General features: G+C 43.4%; 1 protein-coding gene across 1 annotated transcript in view; it reads left to right on the forward strand.

Moving 5' to 3' along the window:
- Positions 1 to 1,074: 1,074 nt before the first annotated feature.
- PIWIL4 (piwi like RNA-mediated gene silencing 4) overlaps positions 1,075 to 24,807 on the forward strand; it is a 55,665-nt gene continuing 31,932 nt past the window's right edge. Inside the window, exons 1-8 of the mRNA XM_005890045.3 lie at positions 1,075 to 1,245; positions 2,730 to 2,808; positions 5,006 to 5,137; positions 9,421 to 9,635; positions 16,567 to 16,688; positions 18,975 to 19,055; positions 22,202 to 22,399; positions 24,236 to 24,347. Coding sequence (XP_005890107.2) covers positions 1,075 to 1,245; positions 2,730 to 2,808; positions 5,006 to 5,137; positions 9,421 to 9,635; positions 16,567 to 16,688; positions 18,975 to 19,055; positions 22,202 to 22,399; positions 24,236 to 24,347 — 1,110 coding nt within the window. The remainder of the gene's footprint in view (positions 1,246 to 2,729; positions 2,809 to 5,005; positions 5,138 to 9,420; positions 9,636 to 16,566; positions 16,689 to 18,974; positions 19,056 to 22,201; positions 22,400 to 24,235; positions 24,348 to 24,807) is intronic.

Genomic DNA, 24,807 nt, shown 5'->3' on the forward strand with positions numbered 1-24,807 from the left:
TCCGACTCTTTGCAACCCCATGGACTGTCCATGGAATTTTCCAGGCAAGAATAGTGGAGTGGATTGCCATTCCCTTCTCCAGGGTATATTCCTAACCCAGGGATCAAATCAAGGTCTCTTGCATTGCAGGCAGATCCTGTACCATCTGAGCTACCAGGGAAACACAATGTCCTATGAAGTCCTTGTAAATTCAGGGCAGGGAAAATTTTCTTTCAAGAAAACCTGAATGCTTGGGGCTGGTGCACTGGGACCATCCAGAGGGATGGTACGGGGAGGGAGGAGGGAGGAGGGTTCAGGATGGGGAACACGTGTATACCTGTGGCGGATTCATGTTGATATATGGCAAAACCAATACAATATTATAAAGTTTAAAAATAAAATAAAAAATAATAATAATAAAAAAGAAAACCTGAAAAGCACAAACAATAAAATAAAACATTAGTAGATTTGACTACATCGAAATTAAGACTTGATTAGATAAAGAACTTTAAAGTTAAAATTAACAGGTGATAAATCAAGAGTAGATATTTGCTATGTTATGAAAAAAAGTCTTTGAAATGACAAGAAAAACATGAGAAGTACAATTTAAAACAGCCAAGGATATAACAGACAATTCACAGAACAATAACAGAAAAACCCTCACATCTATCACATAGATGAAGAGATGGCTACCCTTTTTTTTTTTTAAAGCATTCCTTCACATTTTTCTATTAATTTAATTCTAAATGAATTCTCCCAATGCCCCAGTAGGTTAATCAGATATTTCTCAGAAAAAACACTGACATGACATATTCAAAGACATCCAGAAGCCAGGAGCAGAAGTGAGCAGATAACACAGACAAAAAAGCGTGATGCAACCTTATATACACATCTGATAGACAAAAACTAGAAAGCTGGATACATTTGGGGGGGGGTGGGCAGATGCAAAGAAAAGTCTGGCTGCAGTCTCCCACCCCCTCCGGCCCACGCGCTGCCCCGCCCCCTCTGGGCGCCCGGCTCCACCCACCCGGGAGCCCCGGCCGCGATTCTGCGTAGATCCACCCACTCCGCCCGTGTCGGTGCTGTGCCGTCCAGATGCCGGCGAAGAAGCGCCCTCACGGAGACTTGGCTGCCTCTGGGCTCCGCGGGGACAAGAGCGGCCGCGCCCGCGTGAGGGCGCGGGGAATGGCCCGCAGCCCCGGCGCCGCGGAGGTGGGGCGTGCCCGGGGGCCTCCAGCTGAGCTGTCTCCCTCCTACTGCTCCTCTGTGGACACTGCCTTTCTCTGCACATCTCTCCCTCTCTGCTAGAAAGCAGCGACTTCTCTTCTCTTCTCTTTCAACTTTGAGTCTTTCCAGGGTTTCCCATATGCATATATATATATGTATTTACCATTGGGGAGCTTATCTGAGTAAGTTATTAATGTAGATGTTTTGGCCGCTGAAAAGGACTGAAAGTGGGAGGAGAGTGGATCACTCTTTTCTGTTTTCTGAGTTTTAATTACTTCATTCGTTTGCAAGTCTCCTGGTGAAAAAGACGGTACCTTTAAAGGTACTATTATTTGGTATGTAATTTAATATGACCCATCTCCCTAATTTATATAAAAAGAAATAATTTCAAACACAAATGAAATTTAGAATCAACCACTGTGCATAGGGCTCCTTATTAAACTTAGGCAGCTTGGTTGAATTGAGAATCATATCTGCAATTTCTGAGTGACGTTACACTTAGTATTTGGAGCAATACTTAGCAAAAACTTAGTATTTGGAGTAACATCTTAGACCAGAAGTGTTACGTGAGTAGTGTGTCCTTATTATGCCTTTACTCTCAGAAAGAGGTCTTCTGTTGTTGATTTTTCCCATTTATTTTTTTAAAGCAGGCTAAGATTTATACCTTCTTCAACAGAGAATTACTGTGAAGAGAAAATATTAATGGTTCTCTTCATCTGTTTTGTGAACTAATTTTGGACCAGTTTTTTCAGGAGTGTCATCATCAGACTGGTGGCCCAGATCCTCTGGGCTCAGTTTATTTTCTTGCTACAAACTTGTTCACATCAGACTCCCTATGTCTGAGGGCTACAGAAGTGTGAAGTCTGTGATCATCTGTGTGTATATTAGTCACTTCTGTCGTGTCCAGCCCTGTGCGATCCCATGGACTATAGCCCAACAGGCTCCTCTGTCCATGGATTTCTCCAGGCAAGAACACTGGAGTGGGTTGCCAGTTCCTTCTCCAGGGATGGAACCTGCATCTCCTGCATTGCAGGCAAATTCTTTACCATCTGTCACCAGGAAGCTTATGACCACCTGTACCACCTTCCATTTGATGACCTTCTTAGAGAAGGAAATGCAACCCACTCCAATATTCCTGCCTGGAAAATCCCATGGACAGAGGATCTTGGTAGGCTACACAGTCCATGGGGTCTCAAAGAGTCGGACACAACTGAGCAACTTCACTTTGGGGTGCAAGGCTCACACCTTTGCCTCTGGGAGCTAAAGGCTGTATCTGGCTCACAGTTAGCGTTGAAATCAAAGATTAATGAATGGGGAAAACTGTAGCTCTGCTTTATCTTCTTTTCTAAAATGGGCAATCTTTTCTCCTCTCTCAAGCATCTTACCTGCTAACATTTTCTTTTCCTAGCTCATGGTACTCTAATGACATAGGACATGATGTCATTCTCATTCTCATCTCGTGAGAAGGTTTTAGTTTATGACTTAATATCTTAACTCTGACCAAATATCTTTACTCATTTCAGCCTCCATCTGTTGTGCTTATTGATAATGAAGCATCCTCTAGCAGTGACTGTGAGAGAACAAGCAGGATTTCACAGAAATGTAAGTGCAGCTCCATCTGTTCCATTCAGTTCCATCCCATCTGAATGAAATAGGAGTGACTCGACCAAGCCTTTGAGCAGCAGACTCACTTCTTGAGCATCCTGCCTTCCTTTCCTTGAAGCATCTCTCTGTGTTTGCTGTGTTTCTTTGAGACCTCCAAACACAGAGTCTGCCACTGAATTTCCTGGTAGTGTTCGGCAGTTGGGAACCCCCAGACGTTAGGAAGCCAGTTTTTCTGATTTCTTTCTGTTTCTTACTGAATAAATTTTTTAAAAAATCATCTTTAAAAATTTCTTTATGACATACAAATGTCAGTACTATTGCCTTGCAGAGATGGTAGAAACCTGGCGTGCCTGTTTCCCATTCTGTCTTCCTTTCCCACCTGTTGTAGACATCACCATTTGATGGTAGCCCTCTTCCTTGCAAATCCAGATTTGACCTCAAGATACTCGTTGACATGCTACTCTAAATAGCCCATAGCACACAGTGCGAGTTGGCTGCCCAATGTGCTGGTTTCCCAGGGCTGCTGTGATAGAGTACTGCAGACCAAGTGACTTAGACAGTGTAAATGTATGGTCTCATAATTCCAGCTTGTCATCATGCAAGTGTTATTCCAGCTTTTCTTTGAAAATTTCTTTCCACATCTGCTGCACATCCTTGTGACTAGCAAGTGATGGAAACTGTTCATCCACTGAGGGTAGACTGAATATTTTTACTTTTAAAAATTGTGGTAAAATATGTGGAATGTAAAATTGACCATTTTAACAATGTTGAGGTGCACAGTCCAGTGGCATTAACAATATTCACATTGTGCAACCATTGCCATTATCCATCTCTGGAACCTTTCTGCTCTTGCAAAATTGAAACTTTGTACGCATTTAACAGTACCTCTCCATTTGCCCCTCCCCCTGGTGGTCTTCCCTGATAGCTCAGTTGGTAAAGAATCTGCCTGCAATGCAGAAGACCTGGGTTCGATCCCTGGGTTGGGAAGATTCCCTGGAGAAGGAAAAGGCTACCTACTCCAGTATTCTGGCCTGGAGAATTCCAGGGACTGTATAGTTCACAGGGTCGCAAAGAGTCGGATACGACTGAACGATTTTCACCAGACTCTGTCAACTACTATTCTATCAGTTCAGTTGCTCAGTCGTGTCCGACTCTTTGCGACCCCATGGACTGCAGCATGCCAGACTTCCCTGTCCATCACCAACTCCCAGAGCTTGCTCAGACTCATGTCCATCGAGTTGGTGATGCCATCCAACCATTTCCTCCTGCCTTCAATATTTCCCAGCATCTGTGGTAGACTGAATTTTTAGAAACCATCAGATGTTATTTGAACAGTAAGTTATATGGATAATCAGCAAGAATAATCACATTTTAAAAAACGAAATAAATTTTTTTATTTTCCTGAAAGACTCTGACTCCACTGAAAAGGATATGGACAGCAGTTTTGGGTGAGTGGGTAGTGCCATTTGGGGTAGTTGCATATCATGACTATATCAAAGGAAAGAGATTTGTATACTACTAGTCATGTTACTTTGTAGTAATAATTTTGTAATGTAAAATTGATATTTTCACATTATCTTCAAAGTGTCAAAGTTATATCCAAAATCAGCATCGCTATACTCATTTAAAAAAGAAAATATTCATCTGGAAATAGATTTCAATTTCATGTTTTCTAGATCCTAAAACATTGACATGCCCCAAGGTAAAGTACTGATTTTCATTCTCAGAGGAATGATCTAGCATAAAAACTGATGACAGCCAAGTTGGGAGATTTTCAGCCTCAATCTGTGCAGAAGTTGCTGTGAACAATCTTAATTTGTAGTTCTTCAGGTGTTACACAAGAGCTACAGGAGGGAGACCAACCCTCCATCAGTGGGCGTGGAGCACAATGTAGGGAAAGAGGGCTTCCTCCTTAGTCAAGAGGAGAATCAGAGCAGCCCCAAATGTTATATGAGGTGGGACTAACCCAGGGTCTGTTATTTTTAAGAAAACATACCATGCTTCCTTCACAATTTTCAATTTTCAGGCCGCAGACTTCTTTACATTCCCCATTTGTTTTCAGCAATGTGGGTCAGTTTTATTAAAACCCACAAAAATCTGAGTTTTGGTTCTAGATGCATTTTTTATATAATAGTTGTAAGCAATATCACTAGCATGAAATATGAGATATTATGGTATTTTCTTCATATTTTAAATGCAGGTGGTATATCTCCGAGTGATTCTGGATGTACCGTCCAGGAAAGAGGTGGGAAAGTCAGACGGGACATCATGGATTTGGCTGTCTGTACCAGAGAGAAACTGGCCCATGTGAGAGACTGCAAAACAGGTACTCACTCTTCATGTTACTTAACTTTCTTTCTTTTTAATATTACCAAATCTTACCTAAGGAATTTTAATTTCCAGATCTAAAATAAGTTCATATCTTGACTTCAAAGATATGTATTGAGCATCTGCTATATTTAAAACATTATGTAAGGGTGGCAGGGAGGTTTAGGAGAGAGGGGACATATGTATACCTAGGGTTAATTCATGTTGATGTATGACAGAAATCAAACCAATATTGGAAAGCAGTCATCAATCAATTAAATAAATATAGAAAAAGAAAGGCAAAAACCCAAACCAAACAAACAAAAACATTATCTAGACACTCGTTGTTTTAGCCTTAATTCTCTCTTTTATTAATAGGAAGAATAATATTTTCTGTAAAACTGCATTTCATACATTGAAAACATTTTCTCTTTACCTCTGAGGTAGGGGTGTGCAAAGATGCTTTGTCCCTTTCTCAACTTTTTCTTGTATGGGGGAAAATAACCTTTCTGGACTTAAGCTCTAAAAAGAAAAGTGTAGCCTGTTTGGGGAATTCTTTATGATGATTCTAGGCTTACCCTTGAAATTGCAACCTAAAATTTTATGTGTATTTTTGGAAAAGTAGGCCTACTGTTTTCATAGGATCCTCAAAAGACTTTGTAATTCCTTCCAAAAGTTAAGACTCAGTGATGCAGAAAGCCTGCAGATCAGTCTTTTTCAAACTCTTTCAAACCATGCAACAAAAATAAGTAGATAAATCCTTATCCATCATACACATACTACTACTACTACTAAGTCGCTTCAGTCGTGTCAGACTCTTAGCGACCCCATGGACTGCAGCCCACCAGGCTCCCCCATCCCTGGGATTCTCCAGGCAAGAACACTGGAGTGGGTTGCCATTTCCTTCTCCAATGCATGAAAGTGAAAAGTGGAAGTGAAGTCGCTCAGTCATGTCAGACTCTTAGCGACCCCATGGAAGGCAGCCCACCAGGCTCCTCTGCCCATGGGATTTTCCAGGCGAGAGTACTGGAGTGGGGTGCCACTGCCTTCTCCAATACACACACTACACAAACACAACAGAAACAAAGTTTCATGAGGCAGTGTTGTCCTTCCAGTGGCAGGGCTCTTGGATCCATCCTGTTGTATCCTAGTCTTTCTATGAAACGTGATGGTTCGCCTCACTTATTTTCATAACTGGAGCACTAATGAGATAGGATTACAGTTTGAACACACTTGGTTAAGTGATCTCAAAGGGTTGCCTGCCTGCTCGGACATTCTACATGACTTCTGTTTATCCATTAATAGGAGCAACTAAAATATGTTGGCATGGCCTTCGGGAGGACAGTGACAAAAAAGCTTTCCTTTGAATAAAATAGCACAATGATTCCTTGTTCCTACTGGGTATTTACACGTGTCAATGAAAAAAAGCATTGCCTATTGTATCAGTAAATTAAGGATGTTGTTAATTTACATTAAGGATGAGGGCTGCCCACTGCCAAGCCCTCAGTTACTGCAGCCACTCTCCAACAATGTACCCTAAGGAGACTCGGGGTGGGAAAGAATAGGATACTGGCCCCTGTAGCTGAGGTGCATGGCAAAGGAATGATTTCAGTGAACTGACTTTTGCATCCTCCCAAGTAGTAAAGAATCCATCTGCAACGCAGGCAACCCAGGTTTGATCCCTGGGTCAGGAAGATCCCCTGGAGAAGGAAACAGCAACAACCCACTCCAGTGTTCTTACCTGGAGAATTCCATGGACAGCGGACCTGGGGTGGCTTATAGTCCATGGGGTTCTCAAAGAGCAGGACATGACTGAGTGACTAACACTGTCTCTTTCATACATAGCAAGGTGCTAAAGTCATTAACACAGGATGTCTGGCTTTCTTTAATTACAATCATCTTTAGAGCTTCCGACTCCCTGGTCTTTGTTGCAAAAACTCCTGTCTGTCCTGCTCTTCCCTTGCCTCCTTACAGGCAGACTCTCAGAGTTATCTGAGATGCCGTGTCCCAAGCTTAAGCCCTCAGTTTTGTCCACTGAATAAAACATAATTCTCATCTTTTAAGTTGTGTGTTATTTTTCAGTCAATGCACGTGTCAAAACTGAGGGAATATTTCCTAAGGTACACAGGATACTCTTTTATCCTCATGACCTCAGGGCTCATGTTTCGACTTCCTCCATGAGAAATGCGAAACAGTGACTGTTTGATAATTCTGTCCTGTAAGACAAACACTGGATAATTCCTTCAGAGGAGAGGTGAGAGTGCTTCCTTTGCGCCCTCTTAGAGTCTGTCCTGGTGGAGTTCACAGGATCCTGGGCACTGACCACTGTGTCATGGCCATCTCTGAATTTGTCCTGTAGAGTGTTTTAAAACAATTTTTAAAATGTGTATTTATTCATTCGGCTGTGCCGGGTGTCTTCATTGCTGCATTCAGGATCTTTGGTTGTGGCCTACAAACTCTTGGTCGCAGCGTGTGGGATCTGGTTCCCTGACCGGGGATGGAACCCAGGTACCCTGCATTGGGACCTGGACTCTGCCACTGACCCAGGGAAGTCCCTGTCCTCTAGATTTTGAGGAGGTGAATAAAAGTTCTATAGGGCCTGGCGTTCCCGGAAGCTCACATGGCCTTCCTGTGCCTGCAAAAAACAGAAGCCCAGAGTCCTGTCTGTTCTCACACAGGGAAGATGTGAAATTTCTTCTTCTGCTCCTTCTCTGGGGCTTACAGAGCCATCTAACCACTGACTGTAGTGTTTCAATATTTTCTGAAATATGGTGAACTTTTTATTATCTGAATTTCCAAGAGAATGGGCGGGGGGGCTCTATTCATGGTAAAAACTGGAGAGTTTCTTTCTAATCTGAGAGCTCCATAATTTCAGAGCAGCATCTGAAACTTACCAAACCAAATGGGCCCCCTCACCCACGCGCAGTAGTCAGTCTACTGACACACCAGGTTGCAGTTAGGCAAAGTGCAATGTTTGTTATGACGCACTGAACAAGGAGTCTAGGACAGCTAATGCTCAAAAAGCCCAAACTTCCTGGTGTGTGTGTATGCTCAGTCGCTCAGTGTCCGACTCTTTGCAACCCCATGGACTATAGCCGGTCAGGCTCCTCTGTCCATGGGCTTTCCCAGGCAAGAATTCTGGAGCAGGGGATCTTTGTGACCCAGGGATTAAACTCATGTCCCCTGTGTTGGCAGGCGATTTCTTTACCACTGAGCCACCTGGGAAGCCCTATTAATCCTTAGGTGCCAGTAGGTCTAGAAGCTACATGATCATGGTCATCAGGTAGTTAACTTCTTTCATTGGGTGGGGGTTTTAGCATCTGTAAAACAATTCAGGAAATGTGCACTAGATACTATTATCTAGGTACTTAGAGGGAGAAGGCAATGGCACCCCGCTCCAGTACTCTTGCCTGGAAAATCCCATGGACAGAGGAGCCTGGTAGGCTGTAGTCCATGGGGTCACGGAGAGTCGGACACGACTGAGCGACTTCACTTTCACTTTTCACCTTCATGCTTTAGAGAAGGAAATGGCAACCCACTCCTGTGTTCTTGCCTGGAAAATCCCAGGGACAGGGGAGTCTGGTGGGCTGCCGTCTATGGGGTCACACAGAGTCGGACATGACTGAAGCGACTTAGCAACAGCAGCAGCAGCAGGTACTTAGAGAGGAGAGAAAGCAGACGATATGGAAGAAGGGTCTGTCCCAGGAAGGCCCCATGGGGTCTTGCTCAGTTACAAAGTTTTCACTTGAATGATTTGAGTTGCACAGAATCAGCAGGAAGGCAGTCTTTGGAAGGAGTTCTAGGGTAGTTGAATTCAGATGTTTCTCTTCTCCCCAAACAAGGTCAGTTCCTGCTCTTTGGTTCTTATGAGGCCTGCTTTGCCAATGTGATCCTTTTGTTTGTAGGACTCTGCTTTCCAGGTGGCGCTAGTGGTAAAGAATCTGTCTGCTGATTCAGGGGACATGAGACTTTGGTTCGATCCCTGGGTTGGGAAGGTCCCCTGGAGGAGGGCATGGCAACCCACTCCAGTATTCTTGCCTGGAGAATCCCATGGACAGAGGAGCCTGGTGGGCTACAGTCCATAGGATCCCAAAGAGTCAGACACGACTGAAGTGACTTATCATGCATGCTTGTAAGGTTATCAGGCTGCCGGTTACTCAAGCTTACTTCGTGTCACTGAACAAAAGTTCTTGCTTTCCAGCAGCAATTATGCATATGCAAATAAATTTTTGAATGCCATGATTAATATGAACATGATGCATTTTTTTTCACTAAAAATTATTTTTTATTTGTTTTCTTCAGGTTCCAGTGGAATACCTGTGAAACTGGTCACAAATCTCTTTAATTTAGACGTGCCCCAGGACTGGCAGCTATACCAGTATCACGTGACATACAGTCCTGATATAGAGTCTAGAAGGCTGAGAATTGCTCTGCTTTATAGTCACAGGGAACTCTCCAACAAAGCAAAAGCATTCGATGGTGTCATCCTTTTTCTCTCACAAAAGCTAGAAGAAAAGGTATAGTATGATTAATTTTTAAACACACACATATGCATATATTTATACTCCCCCATATAGATTTTAGAGGTTAGCTGATTTTCATGACAGCTGGAATAAGTGTGTCACTATTCCCATGCCCGAGAGCAAAAGACTTCTTAATTAAGACCTCATCAGCAATTGATTTCCTAATTAAGAAGCTGCCGGTCAGGCATTTCAGAAAGAAGAGCGGTAATACAAACACTGCTTTTTTGACAATTTTTTTTCAAGGCAAAGTGTCCTTGAGAGAGGAATCCTTTTTAAACTTTTCCCAAAATAGGCAAGAGTTTAAGAAACAGCATTTAACCTGTGGTCTCAGACCTTTAAATTTACTTTTTTTTGCTCCTGTGCATTCTGTCCATCTGTCCAAAGGATTGACTTGACATCAATCTTGATTCTAAAACTGTCATTTTTCATGACTTGTTCCATCATATGAAATAGGAGTTACTTATATCAGTCTTGCTCCTTGGAAGAAAAGCTATCATCAACTTAGACAGCATGTTAAAAAGCAGAGACATTACTTTGCCAGCAAAGGTCAAAGCTATGGTTTTTCCAATAGTCATGTATGGATGTGAGATTTGCACTATAAAGAAAGCTGAGTGCTGAAGAATTATGCTTTTGAACTGTGGTGTTGGAGAAGACTCTTGAGAGTCCCTTGGACAGCAAGGAGATCCAACCACTCAATCCTAAAGGAAATCAGTACTGAATATTCATTGGAAAGACTGATGCTGAAGCTGAAACTGCAACACTTTGGCCACCTGATGCAAAGAACTGACTCATTGGAAAAGACCTTGATGCTGGGAAAGATTGAAGGCAGGAGGAGAAAGGGACGACAGAGAATGAGATGATTGGATGGTATCACCGGCTCAGTGGACATGAGTTTGAGCAAGCTCCGGGAGTTGGTGATGGACAGGGAGGCCTGGTGTGCTGCAGTCCGTGGGGTCGAAAGAATGAGACAAGACTGAGTGACTGAACTGAGCTGAACTGAACTGATGTCGATCTTAGGGCTTCCCTGGTAGCTCAGCAGAAAAGAATCTGCCTACAGTGCAGGAGATGTAGGTTCCATCCCTAGGTTGGGAAGATCCGCTGGAGGAGGGCATGGCAACCCACTCTAGTATTCTTGCTTAGAGAACCCCGTGGACAGAGGAGCCTGACAGGCTATAGTCCATGGGGTCACAATGGGTTGGACATGGCTGAAGCAACTGAGGACACATGCATATATCAATCTTAAGGATATTTTTGAATGGTTATGACCTTTGGATATGGCAATTGCATGATTCATATCCATTTTTCATACCTTCCCATTTTTAGTCCTAAAATCAAAATACCAATATCAAGGTTTTTATCATATGCTTTGTTCTAAGGCAATATTAAAATTATTACAAAGAAAAAGAACCAGTTTCTGTATGAAAAACTAAAGCAGAGTATTGAATTAAAACCTGATGCTTCTGTCCCTTGGAAAGTGTAATCATTTTAGTTCAGCATCTTAAACAGGATGACAGCTAGAGCCTAAATGGAAATTTCTAGATTCCCTGTAAACCTTTGTGAATTTCCTCAAGAAGTGCTTTTCTGAACACTCTTGAAGCCCTTATCCATTTATGAAATTCTAAGATTTATAGGAGCTACCTGAGTGTTTATTTCATCTGAATATGGAATTTTAAAATTATACCATATGATTAGATTTAAGAACATGTAAAATCTGGATCTGTAAATTTAGAAATATTTTTATTCATCCTAAGTCCTTATTGGTCCCTCAATATTTTGTCCCATGACCAGATGTTGATAGCATGCTAGTACAGTCTCTCATACTTAAATGACATATTTCGAGGGTTTTACTATCATTAAAGATCATCCTGTCCTTCTACATACAGGCAGATTCTTAATCACTGGACCACCAGGGGAGTCCCAGACTTTTGTACAGTTTTACCTGAGGCAAGAAACACTTCAGTGAAATATCTCATCACTTGTGGAAGAATGCATTTCTCTTTATTTCCATCCCTCCCCCACATGCTTGGTTCATCCTGAAAGCCATTAAAATTACACTTTCACTATAGAAAATACATCAGTTCAGTTCAGTCGCTCAGTCGTGTCCGACTCTTTGCGACCCCATGAATCACAGCACACCAGGCCGCCCTGTACATCACCAATTCCCGGAATTCACTCAGACTCACATCCATTGAGTCAGTGATGCCATCCAGCCATCTCATTCTCTGTCGTCCCCTTCTCCTCCTGCCCCAATCCCTCCCAGCATCAGAGTCTTTTCCAATGAGTCAACTCTTCGCATGAGGTGGCCAAAGTACTGGAGTTTCAGCTTTAGCATCATTCCTTCCAAAGAAATCCCAGGGCTGATCTCCTTCAGAATGGACTGGTTGGATCTCCTTGCAGTCCAAGGGACTCTCAAGAGTCTTCTCCAACACCACAGTTCAAAAGCATCAATTCTTCGGCGCTCAGCCTTCTTCACAGTCCAACTCTCACATCCATACATGACCACAGGAAAAACCATAGCCTTGACCAGACAGACCTTTGTTGGCAAAGTAATGTCTCTGCTTTTGAATACGCTATCTAGGTTGGTCATAACTTTCCTTCCAAGGAGTAAGCGTCTTTTAATTTCATGGCTGCAGTCACCATCTGCAGTGATTTTGGAGCCCCCAAAAATAAAGTCTGACACTGTTTCCCCATCTATTTCCCATGAAGTGATGGGACCGGATGCCATGATCTTCATTTTCTGAATGTTGAGCTTTAAGCCAACCTTTTCACTCTCCTCTTTCACTTTCATCAAGAGGCTTTTTAGTTCCTCTTCACTTTCTGCCATAAGTGTGGTGTCATCTGCATATCTGAGGTTATTGATATTTCTCCTGGCAATCTTGATTCCAGTTTGTGCTTCTTCCAGCCCAGCGTTTCTCATGATGTACTCTGCATATAAGTTAAATAAGCAGGGTGACAATATACAGCCTTGATGTACTCCTTTTCCTATTTGGAACCAGTCTGTTGTTGCATCTACAGTTCTAACTGTTGCTTCCTGACCTGCATACAGATTTCTCAAGAGGCAGATCAGGTGGTCTGGTATTCCCATCTCTTTCAGAGTTTTCCACAGTTTATTGTGATCCACACAGTCAAAGGCTTTGGCATAGTCAATAAAGCAGAAATAGATGTTTTTCTGGAACTCTCTTGCTTTTTCCATGATTCAGCAGATGTTGGCAATTTGATCTCTGGTTCCTCTGCCTTTTCTAAAACCAGCTTGAACATCAGGAAGTTCATGGTTCACATATTGCTGAAGCCTGGCTTGGAGAAATCTTGAGCATTACTTTACTAGCGTGTGAGATGAGTGCAATTGTGTGGTAGTTTGAGCATTCTTTGGCATTGCCTTTCTTTGGGATTGGAATGAAAACTGACCTTTTCCAGTCCTGTGGCCACTGCTGAGTTTTCCAAATTTGCTGGCATATTGAGTGCAGCACTTTCACAGCATCATCTTTCAGGATTTGAAATAGCTCCACTGGAATTCCATCACCTCCACTAGCTTTGTTCGTAGTGATGCTTTCTAAGGCCCACTTGACTTCACATTCCAGGATGTCTGGCTCTAGGTCAGTGATCACACCATCGTGATTATCTGGGTTGTGAAGATCTTTTTTGTACAGTTCTTCTGTGTATTCTTGCCACCTCTTCTTAATATCTTCTGCTTCTGTTACATCCATACCATTTCTGTCCTTTATCGAGCCCATCTTTGCATGAAATGCTCCCTTGGTATCTCTAATTTTCTTGAAGAGATCTCTAGTCTTTCCCATTCTGTTGTTTTCCTCTATTTCTTTGCATTGATCGCCAAGGAAGGCTTTCTTATCTCTTCTTGCTATTCTTTGGAACTCTGCATTCAGATGCTTATATCTTTCCTTTTCTCCTTTGCTTTTTGCTTCTCTTATTTTCACAGCTATTTGTAAGGCCTCCCCAGACAGCCATTTTGCTTTTTTGCATTTCTTTTCCATGGGCATGGTCTTGATCCCTGTCTCCTGTACAATGTCACAAACCTCAGTCCATAGTTCATCAGGCACTCTATCAGATCTAGGCCCTTAAATCTATTTCTCACTTCCACTGTATAATCATAAGGGATTTGATTTAGGTCATACCTGAATGGTCTAGTGGTTTTCCCTACTTTCTTCAATTTAAGTCTGAATTTGGCAATAAGGAGTTCATGATCTGAGCCACAGTCAGCTCCTGGTCTTGTTTTTGTTGACTGTATAGAGCTTCTCCATCTTGCTGCAAAGAATATAATCAATCTGATTTCGGTGTTGACCATCTGGTGATGTCCATGTGTAGAGTCTTCTCTTGTGTTGTTGGAAGAGGGTGTTTGCTATGACCAGTGCATTTTCTTGGCAAAACTCTGTTAGTCTTTGCCCTGCTTCATTCCGTATTCCAAGGCCAAATTTGCCTGTTACTCCAGGTGTTTCTTGACTTCCTACTCTTGCATTCCAGTCACCTATAATGAAAAGGACATCTTTTTTGGGTGTTAGTTCTAAGAGGTCTTGTAGGTCTTCAGAGAACCGTTCAACTTCAGCTTCTTCAACATTACTGGTTGGGGCATAGACTTGGATTACTGTGATATTGAATGGTTTGCCTGGAAATGAACAGAGATCATTCTGTCGTTTTTGAGATTGCATCCAAGTACTGCATTACGGACTCTTGTTGACCATGGTGGCTACTCCATTTCTTCTGAGGGATTCCTGCCCGCAGTAGTAGATATAATGGTCATCTGAGTTAAATTCACCCATTCCAGTCCATTTCAGTTTGCTAATTCCTTGAATGTCAACATTCACTCTTGCCATCTCTTGTTTGACCACTTCCAATTTGCCTTGATTCATGGACCTGACATTCCAGGTTCCTATGCAATATTGCTCTTTACGGCATCGGACCTTGCTTCTATCACCAGTCACATCCACAACTGGGTATTGTTTTTGCTTTGGCTCCATCCCTTCATTCTTTCTGGAGTTATTTCTCCACTGATCTCCAGTAGCATATTGGGCACCTACTGACCTGGGGAGTTCCTCTTTCAGTATCCTATCATTTTGCCTTTTCGTACTGTTCATGGGGTTCTCAAGGCAGGAATACTGAAGTGGTTTGCCATTCCCTTCTCCAGTGGACCACATTCTGTCAGATCTGTCCACCATGACCCGCCCGTCTTGGGTTGCCCCATGGGCATGGCTTAGTTTCATTGAGTTAGACAAGGCTGTGGTCCTAGTGTGATTAGATTGACTAGTTTTCTGTGATTACGGTTTCATTGTGTCTGCCCTCTGATGCCCTCTTGCAACACCTACCGTCTTACTTGGGTTTCTCTTACCTTGGGCGTGGGGTATCTCTTCACGGCTGCTGCAGCAAAGTGCAGCCTTTGCTCCTTACCTGGACGAGGGGTATCTCCTCACTGCCGCCCTTCCTGACCTTCAACATGGGATAGCTCCTCTAGGCCCTCCTGCGCCCACGCAGCCACAGCTCCTTGGACGTGGGGTTGTTCCTCCCGGCCGCCGCCCCTGGCCTCAGGCGTGGGGGCGTGGGGTAGCTCCTCTCGGACGCCGCCCCTGACCTCGGACGCCGGGTAGCTCCTCTTGGCTGTCGCCCTGACCTCGGACGCTGGGTTACTCTTCTCAGCCGTTCCGGCACCGTCGTAGCCTGGCACTCTCGGCCACTGCCCCTGACCTCGGACATGGGGTAACTCCTCTTGGCCGCCACCCTTCGGGCATGGGGTCCTCCCGGCTTCTGCCCCTGACCTCGGACGTAGGGTAGCTCCTCTTGGCCGAGCTTAATGCCTGCTAATGAACTGACCTCTTCTAATTCCTAACCCTTCTGAAAAATCCTTGACCATTGATTCTACTGGCTGATCTATTCATTCTTTTATTCCAAAAAATCTCTACCGAGCCTTGCTTGGTCTAAGGAGCTTTAGGTTTAGTTAGGCACCTGGTATAAAGACCTATTCATGCATTCACTATACTGTTAGCATGTGGTTCCAGATTATAAGAACCCTAGGGCTTTCTCTAGGCCTTTTAAAAATGAAATCAGATTTCCTGTCTAAACTGTCCTGGTTTTCTTCTCTCTCTTTCCACATTTACTTTCCCTATGGTCTGTTCCCTATCCTTTCCTTTCTTCTCCTCTGCGCCTCTGTTTTTGTTTTTTTTTTTTTTTAATGAACTTTTGAGAGGCTTCTTTCTGAAATCCATGAACTCAAGGTGGGCAACGTGCAACATGCATGTGTCCTCAGTCATGTCCGACTTTTTGTGACCACATGGACCATAGCCTTCCAGACTCTTCTGTCCATGGTGTTCTCCAGGTAAGAATACTTGAGTGAGTTGCCATTTCCTACTCCAAGGGATCTTCCTGACCCAGGGATCGAACCCACATCTCCTGCATCTCCTGCATTGCAGGCAGATTCCTGACTGCTGAGTCATGGGGGAATCCCCAAGATGGGCAGGACACTTTATTAATAGGCTTTTGGGCATCCATGAACTCCTGTAAATGGGTACATTATATGCCTTGTTGTGGTATTCAAGTATGTAACACTTTCTTGGGAGAATGTCTGTAACTTTCATCAGACTCTCAAACTAGGTTGTGACCTGTTTTCCTCTACCTCCCCTTTCCCTCCAAAAGTCAAGAACCCTATTCCTGAATTCTCTTTGGATTGAATCTTTGAACCCTGAGTCTGGTTTTGATTCTCAATTAAGAAATCTGAGAGCGGAGAGATGTGTTGCTTTTCTGGGATTAGCAAAATACAGAGGAAAAAAACCTCCCAAACGTAACCCAATGATTAGATTATCACTCACATCACTAACAGCTGCAGCTTTGTTTTTGGTAGAGCCTGTGAAGTTTTGATGGCTTTAGCAGCCACATTCTGTGCATTGGAGGATACAGAGTCTGTTTTAAGTGCTTCTTTTTCCAGGTCACGGAGTTGTCAAGTGAAACCCAAAGAGGCGAGACTGTAAAGATGACTATCACTCTGACGAGAAAGCTGCCGGCAAGTTCTCCTGTGTGCATCCAGGTCTTCAATATCATCTTCAAAAAGTAAAGTGCCTCAAATGTGAATTTAATGTAGGCCAATGATGCCTTTCCGCGTAGAGCCTGGGTATTAAAAGTATTTGCAGTTTTGTAGGCGGTGTGCCGGCAGCAATGTCCTCTTTAGGGCAATTTTCTGTGTACTTCTGTGTATTACTGCAGTAATACGCACCACAGCCCATCACAGCCTTGAACGGGCACCTCTGTCACGATTCAGTATCATCTGTGTTGAGACAGGGGCCTCAAGGGTTGTGATGTCTCGGGGACCAGGGCAGGTGCCTTTGCCCTTTTCCTGTACCCACTCCCAGCCTCCGTCCCCAGACTTAAAAACTGGGTCAGTAAACTGAAGGAGTGGCTTTTCTCCTGGCTCATTTGTTTTAGGTGTGAAAGGGCATCACCATCTGCTTTCAGTGCTTTCAGACCCCTTCCTTTCCCCACTTGTCCCCGGGGACAGAGGAAGGTTGTCACTAAGCTTTTCAGTGTTCTTGAGACTGATGTGAGGATCACTTGCTTCAGCGTCAGCTTGGGTGTTAGTTGACAAAATGCAGGTTCCCTAGCCCTTCACTGGACCTAGTGAACAGAATTTTGTGAGTGGGGCCTGAAAAATCCACATTTTTGGCAAGCTTCCCAGATGGGATCTCAGAAGCTTGAGGACCCCTGTTTTCCATGCTGTTGGTGTGGATCACTAGGTTGATGTGTTAAAAACCTAAGATTTTAGCCCTTTGCTCTGGACAGGATGAGAGGAGTTTGGGTTTACTGAGTAGGACACATAGAGGAATTTCCATCACACAGATACACTGATTCCTAATTCTAGTCAGAAGTCTAGGCAAGTGTCTTTTGATCAAAAAACGCTCTTCAGAATCCATTTTTGCATGTACCCCCCTGATTGTTTTAAGTCAGCTGACATTTGGAAGGTGCTTTGCAGTAACAGAGCTCTTTCTCTGGTGCTAGAGTTTACTTGATCTTTACTCAATTGCCCTGAGGCAGGTATGATTAAACTCCCCATTTTACAGATAAGGAGACTGAGGCTCAGATGACTTTGGGTAGCCAAGAAGCACACAATTGGAACCTCTGTTTTCAGACTTGAAACTCTTCCGTTTCCCCAATGCACAGGGCAGCTTCAGATCAGTAATGTGTCACATTCCTAAAGCAGCCAGAGTTAGTTACTGAAGAGGCAGCCTTGTCATATAGTAGCAGTGAGGAGCCTGAATAGACTCATTAGAAACCAAACTCCTCGGGAATGTAAATTGGTGCAGATACTGTGGAGAACAGTATGGAGGTTCCTTAAAAAACGAAAACAGAACTACTGTATAATCCAGTGATCCCATTTCTGGTATATACCTAGTAAGAACTCTAATTCAAAAAGATACGTGCACCTCAGTGTTCATAGCAGCACTGTTTACAATAGCCAAGACATGGAAGCTACGTAAATGTCCATCAGCAGGTGAATGGATAAGGAAGAAGTGGTACATATATGCAATGGAATACTATTCAGTCTTCAAAAGAATGAAATAGTGCCATTTGCAGCAATATGGATGGATCTAGAGATGATCATATTCATTGAAGTAAGCCCCAGAAAGACAAATATCATATGATATCACTTGTATGTGGAATTTAAAAAATGATATCAATGAACTTATTTACAAAATAGAAATAGGCTCACAGACAGAAAATAAACTTATGGTTACCCAAGGGGATGGGGAGTTAGAGGTAAATTAGGAATTTGGGATTAACATATACACAATACCATATATAAAATAAGCAACTAGGACCTACTGAATAGCACAGGGAACTATATTCAATATCTTATAATAACCTATAAGGGAAAAGTATCCAAAAAAGAATATACATATATAACTGAATCACTTTGTTGTACCCTAAAACCAATACAACACTGTAAATTACTTATACAAAAAGAAAGAAAGAAAAAAGAAAGGAAACAGCCTCCTCATTTCAAAATAAGAACGGGGCCAGAAGAGCCTGTGGACATGGCTTTTCTCACCTCAGCCACGGCAACCACGTTGTTACCGTCACAGTCATATCTGCTAAGGGACCACTTCCTTTTGCAGTTAAACCCGGAAGAATAGAACTATTTTCAATTGTGTCATTCCCAAATGTGGAGTGATAGTTCTTGTATATACCCTCATAGGTATATACAGTAGCTAAACTTTCAACATTATAACAATAAGAGTTCTGGGCTTTTCTACTCGTTTTTATTTCAGCATGGATACAAACTTAGAAGTATACTGTTATAGACAGATGTTTAACACAGATTTAAAATATATATACTTTCAGGATCTTAAAAAAGTTATCCATGTACCAAATTGGACGGAACTTCTATAAGCCTTCAGAGCCAGTGGAAATTCCCCAGCACAAGTAGGTTTATTTATGTTTTCTGTTACTCTGAAATTGTTATAATGTGAGCAATATCATTTATGATGCAATATGATACCATTATGCCTCCTCTGAGAGACTCCGTGGTAAGAAAAGTAATGGATTTTTTAATTTTCAAGTTTTTTTTTAATAGAATGGTGAATGTCAAAAGGTAGCAGTCTGTTTTCTTATATTAGTGAGCTAGATAATTATCATAAATCCTAGAATTCAGAAACTGAACTTCGTGTGTGTGACAAGTAATCATGAGAGCAGAATAAGCTCTGTTATGTTATACCTCATAACTTGGGCTCTGTTTTCCGGCTGACACAAAGTTAACACAGCCAGGGTGGTAGGTAGGAAATTATTGGGTAAGAAGATGTCAGATACCCAAGCCAACTAAGCTGCCCTAGTGAATGATAGAACCATTAGCAATACTTGCAGAATGATAGAACCACGAGGAACACTTCATCCTAAACTAGGAAGTAGAGACTGCAGCGAAGGTGGTCTTGAGCTTTCCAAAACATGTGTTTGAGCCAAAAATAGAGGCAACCAGTGACCCAAAGGGAGAAATACAGATGCTCCCTGACTTAAGATGTTTTGATTTAATGACATTTTGGCCTTACAATGGTGTGAAAGCGATACACCATCAACAGAAACCACACTTGGAATTGCGGATTTTGACCTTTTCTAGGGCTAGCGGTATGGAGTATGGTACTATCTGAAGATGATGGTTAGCTGCCACAGCCACAGCACCCAGGCAGCCACCCCATTTAGCCATGAGGGTAAATGACTGATACGCTCACAACCCTTCTGAACCCATACAACCATTCTGTTTTTCACTTTTAGTACAGTATTCAGTAAAGGACGCAAGATATTCAACACCTGATTGTAAAATAGGCCTTGTGTTAGATAATTTTGTCCAGCTATTGGCTAATGTAAGTGTTCTGAGCACACAAGGTTGGCGATGCTCTGATGTTCAGTAGGTTACTGAAGAAAAGGTTGGGTGTATTAAATGCATTTTCGACTGAGGATATTTCAACTTACGATGGGTTTGTGAAGATAAAAACCCATTGTCAGTTGAGGAAGGTCTGTACATAAAAGATAGAAAATGGATGCAGGGTGTTTGGTTTCTGCCAGGTGGAGGAAAAAGGCAGGGTGTCTGTGTGCTGGTTGAGTGGTGTCAGACTGTTCTGTATAAAGCACCTAATCATTCACCCTGTCACTTATATCTCTACCTGGATTAGAAATTCTCGTGGGTCCAGTCTTGTGATGAGCTGGTGTTGGTGCTGTTACCAACCAGCATTCTTCGTCTCCTTAATCAATAGAAATTGATCAGAGACCAGACAGGAAATTCAGGAAAGGCTTTATCAGGGACCCTGCTGCAACAGGGAGGAACAAGAACAAATGATAGGTTCCCTTGCTTGCTTCCTCCCTGAGGGGAGCAGCTGATTGCTTATGTGGGGTGAAGGTAGGGATATGTCCAGAGGTCTGGCCAGAGGGTTAGCTTAGGTGGTTTGCCCATCCCTTCAGTGGTGTTGGGTGTAGCGGGCATGCACAGTACCCTGCTTTTGCTCCCAGCTCTTCAGAAGAGGCAGTTGGCTTTTTGGTATATTTTTGTATCTTATTGTCCATAATTTGTCTCAACTGTGCATGCCCCAGTTACTTTTAGTCCTTGATAGTTTCGCTGCAGTTTGTTGCTGGAGGAGATGTTTGTCCAGGTGTCAGTATTGTGGCAAAAGGCCCCAGTTCCCAGCCTCTCTCAGTGCTAGTGCATATGCTGGTCCTGAAGCTGATATTTGGGGCTTCCCTGGTGGTTCAGATGGTAAAGAATCTGCCTGCAATGCAGGAGACTGGGGATTGATCCCTGGGTTGGGAAGGTCCCCTGGAGGAGAGAATGGTTATTCACTCCAGTACTCTTGCATTGGTATCACAGTCAATGAAGTCCACAAAAATATCAACTGAAATGATTTAAAAAAAGATTGTTCTTTCTTGACAGCTCCTGTAACTTTTTCTTATTCAAGACTTCAGACTATGATATTCATAAATGTGGAAAGGAGATGTAGCCACTGCTGCAGTTTCTCTTGTGTGTCCATATGTGACATCACTTAGATTATTTCTGTCTCATTGTGAAGTCTCGTCACTGTCTTCGCCATTGAGTTAGTGTGCTATTTTGAACCTAGATGTTTGCATGCTGGGACAGATCCCTCCGTAAACACTTCAGTCTTAACAGCTATGCTCTCAGCCATGGGCAGTTTTGCTCCTCAGGGGACATTTGAAAATGTCTGGAGATATTTTTGGTTGTCACAGCGTGGGAGTTGCGGCTGGCATCTAGTGGGTAGAGGCCAGGGGTATGCTACACATTCTGCAATGCCCAGGCTTACCCGGTGGCTCAGTGGTAAAGAATCTGCCTGTGAAGTAGGAGACGAAACAGATGCAGATTTGGATCAAACCCAGGGATCCTAGGTCAGGAAGATCCTGTAGGGGAGGAAATGGCAACTCACTCTAGTATTCTTGCCTGGAGAATCCTATGGACAGAGGAGCCTGGTCAGCTAGAGTCCATGGAGTAACAAAGAGTCGGACATGACTGAGCACACCACACACACACACACACACACACACACACACTCACACACTCTGCAGTGCACAGAACAGCCCCTAGCAAAGAATTATCCAGTCAAAATGTCAGTAGTGCCAAGGTTAAGAAACGAAGCTCTAAAGAAATGTATTTTATTCTAATATATGTTTAAATTTTCCCCTTATTTGCTTCCCTTGTGTCTCAGCTGGTTAAGAATCCGCCTGCAATGCGGGAGGCCTGGGTTTGATCCCTGGGTTGGGACGATCCCTTGGAGAAGGGATAAGCTACCCACTCCAGTATTCTGGCCTGGAGAATTCCACATGGGGTTGCAAAGAGTCAGACACGACTGAGTGACTTTCACTTCACTTCACTTCACTTCACTTCATATGTTTAAAGACACTCCAGCTGGAAATAGCTGCAGCATTAAGTCAGCTGCTGAAAGAAATCAGATTTAAAGAAAAATTGTTTCATAAAATTGAGAGAATTAGAATATAAAGTCACCATTTTAAAATATTTATTGTTATCCTGATATAACATTTAAAATATTTATTTAAAAATTTTTTATTTTTTGAAGATTGTCTCTTTGGCCTGGGTTTGCCATTTCTGTATCACACTTTGAAACCAAACTCCTGTTGAGTGCTAATGTGAGTTACAAAATACTCCGGAACGAGACAGTTCTGGAGTTCATGACGGATCTCTGCCGCAAAACTAGCGAGTCCTGCTTTACCCAGACGTGTGAGAAACAGCTGGTTGGGCTCATTGTCCTGACAAGGTAAAATCCTGCCTTTAAATAGACTTTCCTCTAGAGAATGCATTATGTATGCCACATAGGAAGGGGAAGAGCTCTGGGCACTGGCCGGAGCCCAGATCTGATGAGTCTGCTCCCTGCTGTCAGTTGTCTAGAGCTGAGGCTCCCTGGAGGGGTGTGCTGGGCCCCCGCCGTCTCTCCTGGTCCTTCCTTACCCTCCCCTCACCCCCAGTGGTCTGCACTTTGCTGCTCCAGCCCCTCTGCCTGGTTTCCCCGCCTCTATTTCTGCCTTTTAGATTTCTGCTCACACAAAGTCCACTCGAAGGTCCACTCAGTTGGAATTATTCATTTCTCTGCTCTATGCTGTTCTGGAAACCCAGTGCTTATCGTCACCTCTTTAGGGTCCTTTTATTTCATTTTATTACATCACAGTGGGGCCTTCCCGGGAAGACCCCTGCCCCATATCCTCTGCCTTAGCTCGTCTCTGAAGTACCCACATAGCAGTGTCTGATGCACTTTCCTTCACCACAGCCTGCTGTCAGCAGATTGGCTTTACTGTGCTGGGCAAGCCGACCCAACTTTGGTTCAGTAGCAACAAGACAGAGCATCAGGTCCGCGTCTCATCTTCACTATAAAGTTACGAGGTCCTTATGGCTGAGGACTTTCAAGCCTCTCGCTGTGTCTGTATAATTTGCCCTCAGTGCATACTGAACCGAATGAAACGTGGACAGTTAGGTGACTTCCTGAGGAACAAAAGCCCACTGTATGCTGCTGCCAGTCCATGGACACTTTTTACAGAAGACCCGCTCGCCTTCTCCTAGTCTAGGTTGGAATTTCCACTTGAAGTTGTTTTTCTGGGTTGTAGAGCAGAGAGGTGGCAATTCCACACTGCCCCTTTATCCTCTTGTCATGAGCTCCATGAATTAGCTTACCACACTATTTCCAAGACAGCTGGCAAGGTACCGAGAGCCCAGGAGAAAAGTGACGAGGAGGTTTCTGTCCCACGGCTGGGTTGGCATGAGAGAGTGTTCCAGGCCACGTGGTACCTGATGAAGGGGAGAAAGAGCTTAGAAAGATCTTAGCTGACCTGCTTTGCAGTTTTGCTCAGGGCCAGCCTTAGATAGAAGATGAGGCAGGCTGCCAGAATGGCATGGTTCATCAGCCTCCCTAGGATTTTTTTTTTTTTTTTAATGAGAAAAACTAGCTGGGAGTTCAAAAATTCTGAGTTGAAAACAGAAGCTGACAGGAAGGTTTGGAGTCATACTTCAGCCTTTGAACATTTAAGCATGATTTACCAGAAGCTACAGTATCTCCCGGGCATGCCTCAGTGGCTCAGCTGGTAAAAAAAACCTGCCTGCCAACGTAAGAGATACAGGAGATGCCAGTTCGGTCCCTGGGTTGAGAAGATCCCCTGTAGAAGAAAATGGCAACCCACTCCAGTATTCTTGCCTGGAAAATCCCATGGACAGAGGAGCCTGGCGGGCTGCAGTTCATGGGGTCACCAAGAGTCAGGACTGAGTGCACGCACACACATACACGTGTGCACACACACACATACACACGTGTGCACACACATACACACATAGACAGTGTCTCTCAGTGAGAAAAGCAGATGGTGGGCCAGCAATTATTCCTTTGGTTTTGTTGGAATGTGGGGTCCTCTCATGAACAGAAGAGTTCATCAATGCTCTTCTCAGATAAGAGCTATCTTTTTTTTTTTTAAGTGACTATTCTTGAGTTACTATCTTTCATAATATCTGAAATTCTGGAGGATAATACTTTGAATTAAGGTGTAGTGAACTAGCCACTTACCTTGTAGGATTTCAGAGAGGAACTTAAAAGATTTCTTGCATTTGCCAGATACAATAATAAAACCTATCGAATTGATGACATTGACTGGTCGGTGAAGCCTACACACACCTTCCGGAAGCGGGACGGCGCTGAGATCACCTACGTGGATTACTACAAGCAGGTAGCTCTTGTTTCTCCTTTCAGCCTCATCTCCCTCCCGCCTAGCTTGGGGAAGGGCTATGGTCTGACTCCTGCCCACCTCTTGAGCCGCATCTGTACCCTCCTGTTTCCTTGGAAGGTTCTACTGTGCTCACGGTTCATAGTTCCTCAAGTCAATCACTCCCCTATGCATTTTCTCACACCCCGCTTCCTCGTCCTTGACACCATTCACAGTCGGCCAATTACTGAACACCCTTCAGGACTCAGCTCAGCAGTCAACTCTTTTTTTTAATAAGATTTTTTTATATGGACCATTTTTAAAGTCTTTATTGAATTCGTTACACTGTCGCTTCTGTTCTGTGTTTTGAGTTTTTGGTTCTGAAGCATGTGGGATCTTACCTCCCTGACCAGGGATCCAACCTGCACTCCCTGCTTTGGCAGGTGAAGTCTTAACCACTGGACTGCCAGGGAAATTCCCCTAG

This window comes from Bos mutus, chromosome 15, assembly GCF_027580195.1.
Source record: "Bos mutus isolate GX-2022 chromosome 15, NWIPB_WYAK_1.1, whole genome shotgun sequence".
Lineage (NCBI taxonomy): Eukaryota > Metazoa > Chordata > Mammalia > Artiodactyla > Bovidae > Bos > Bos mutus.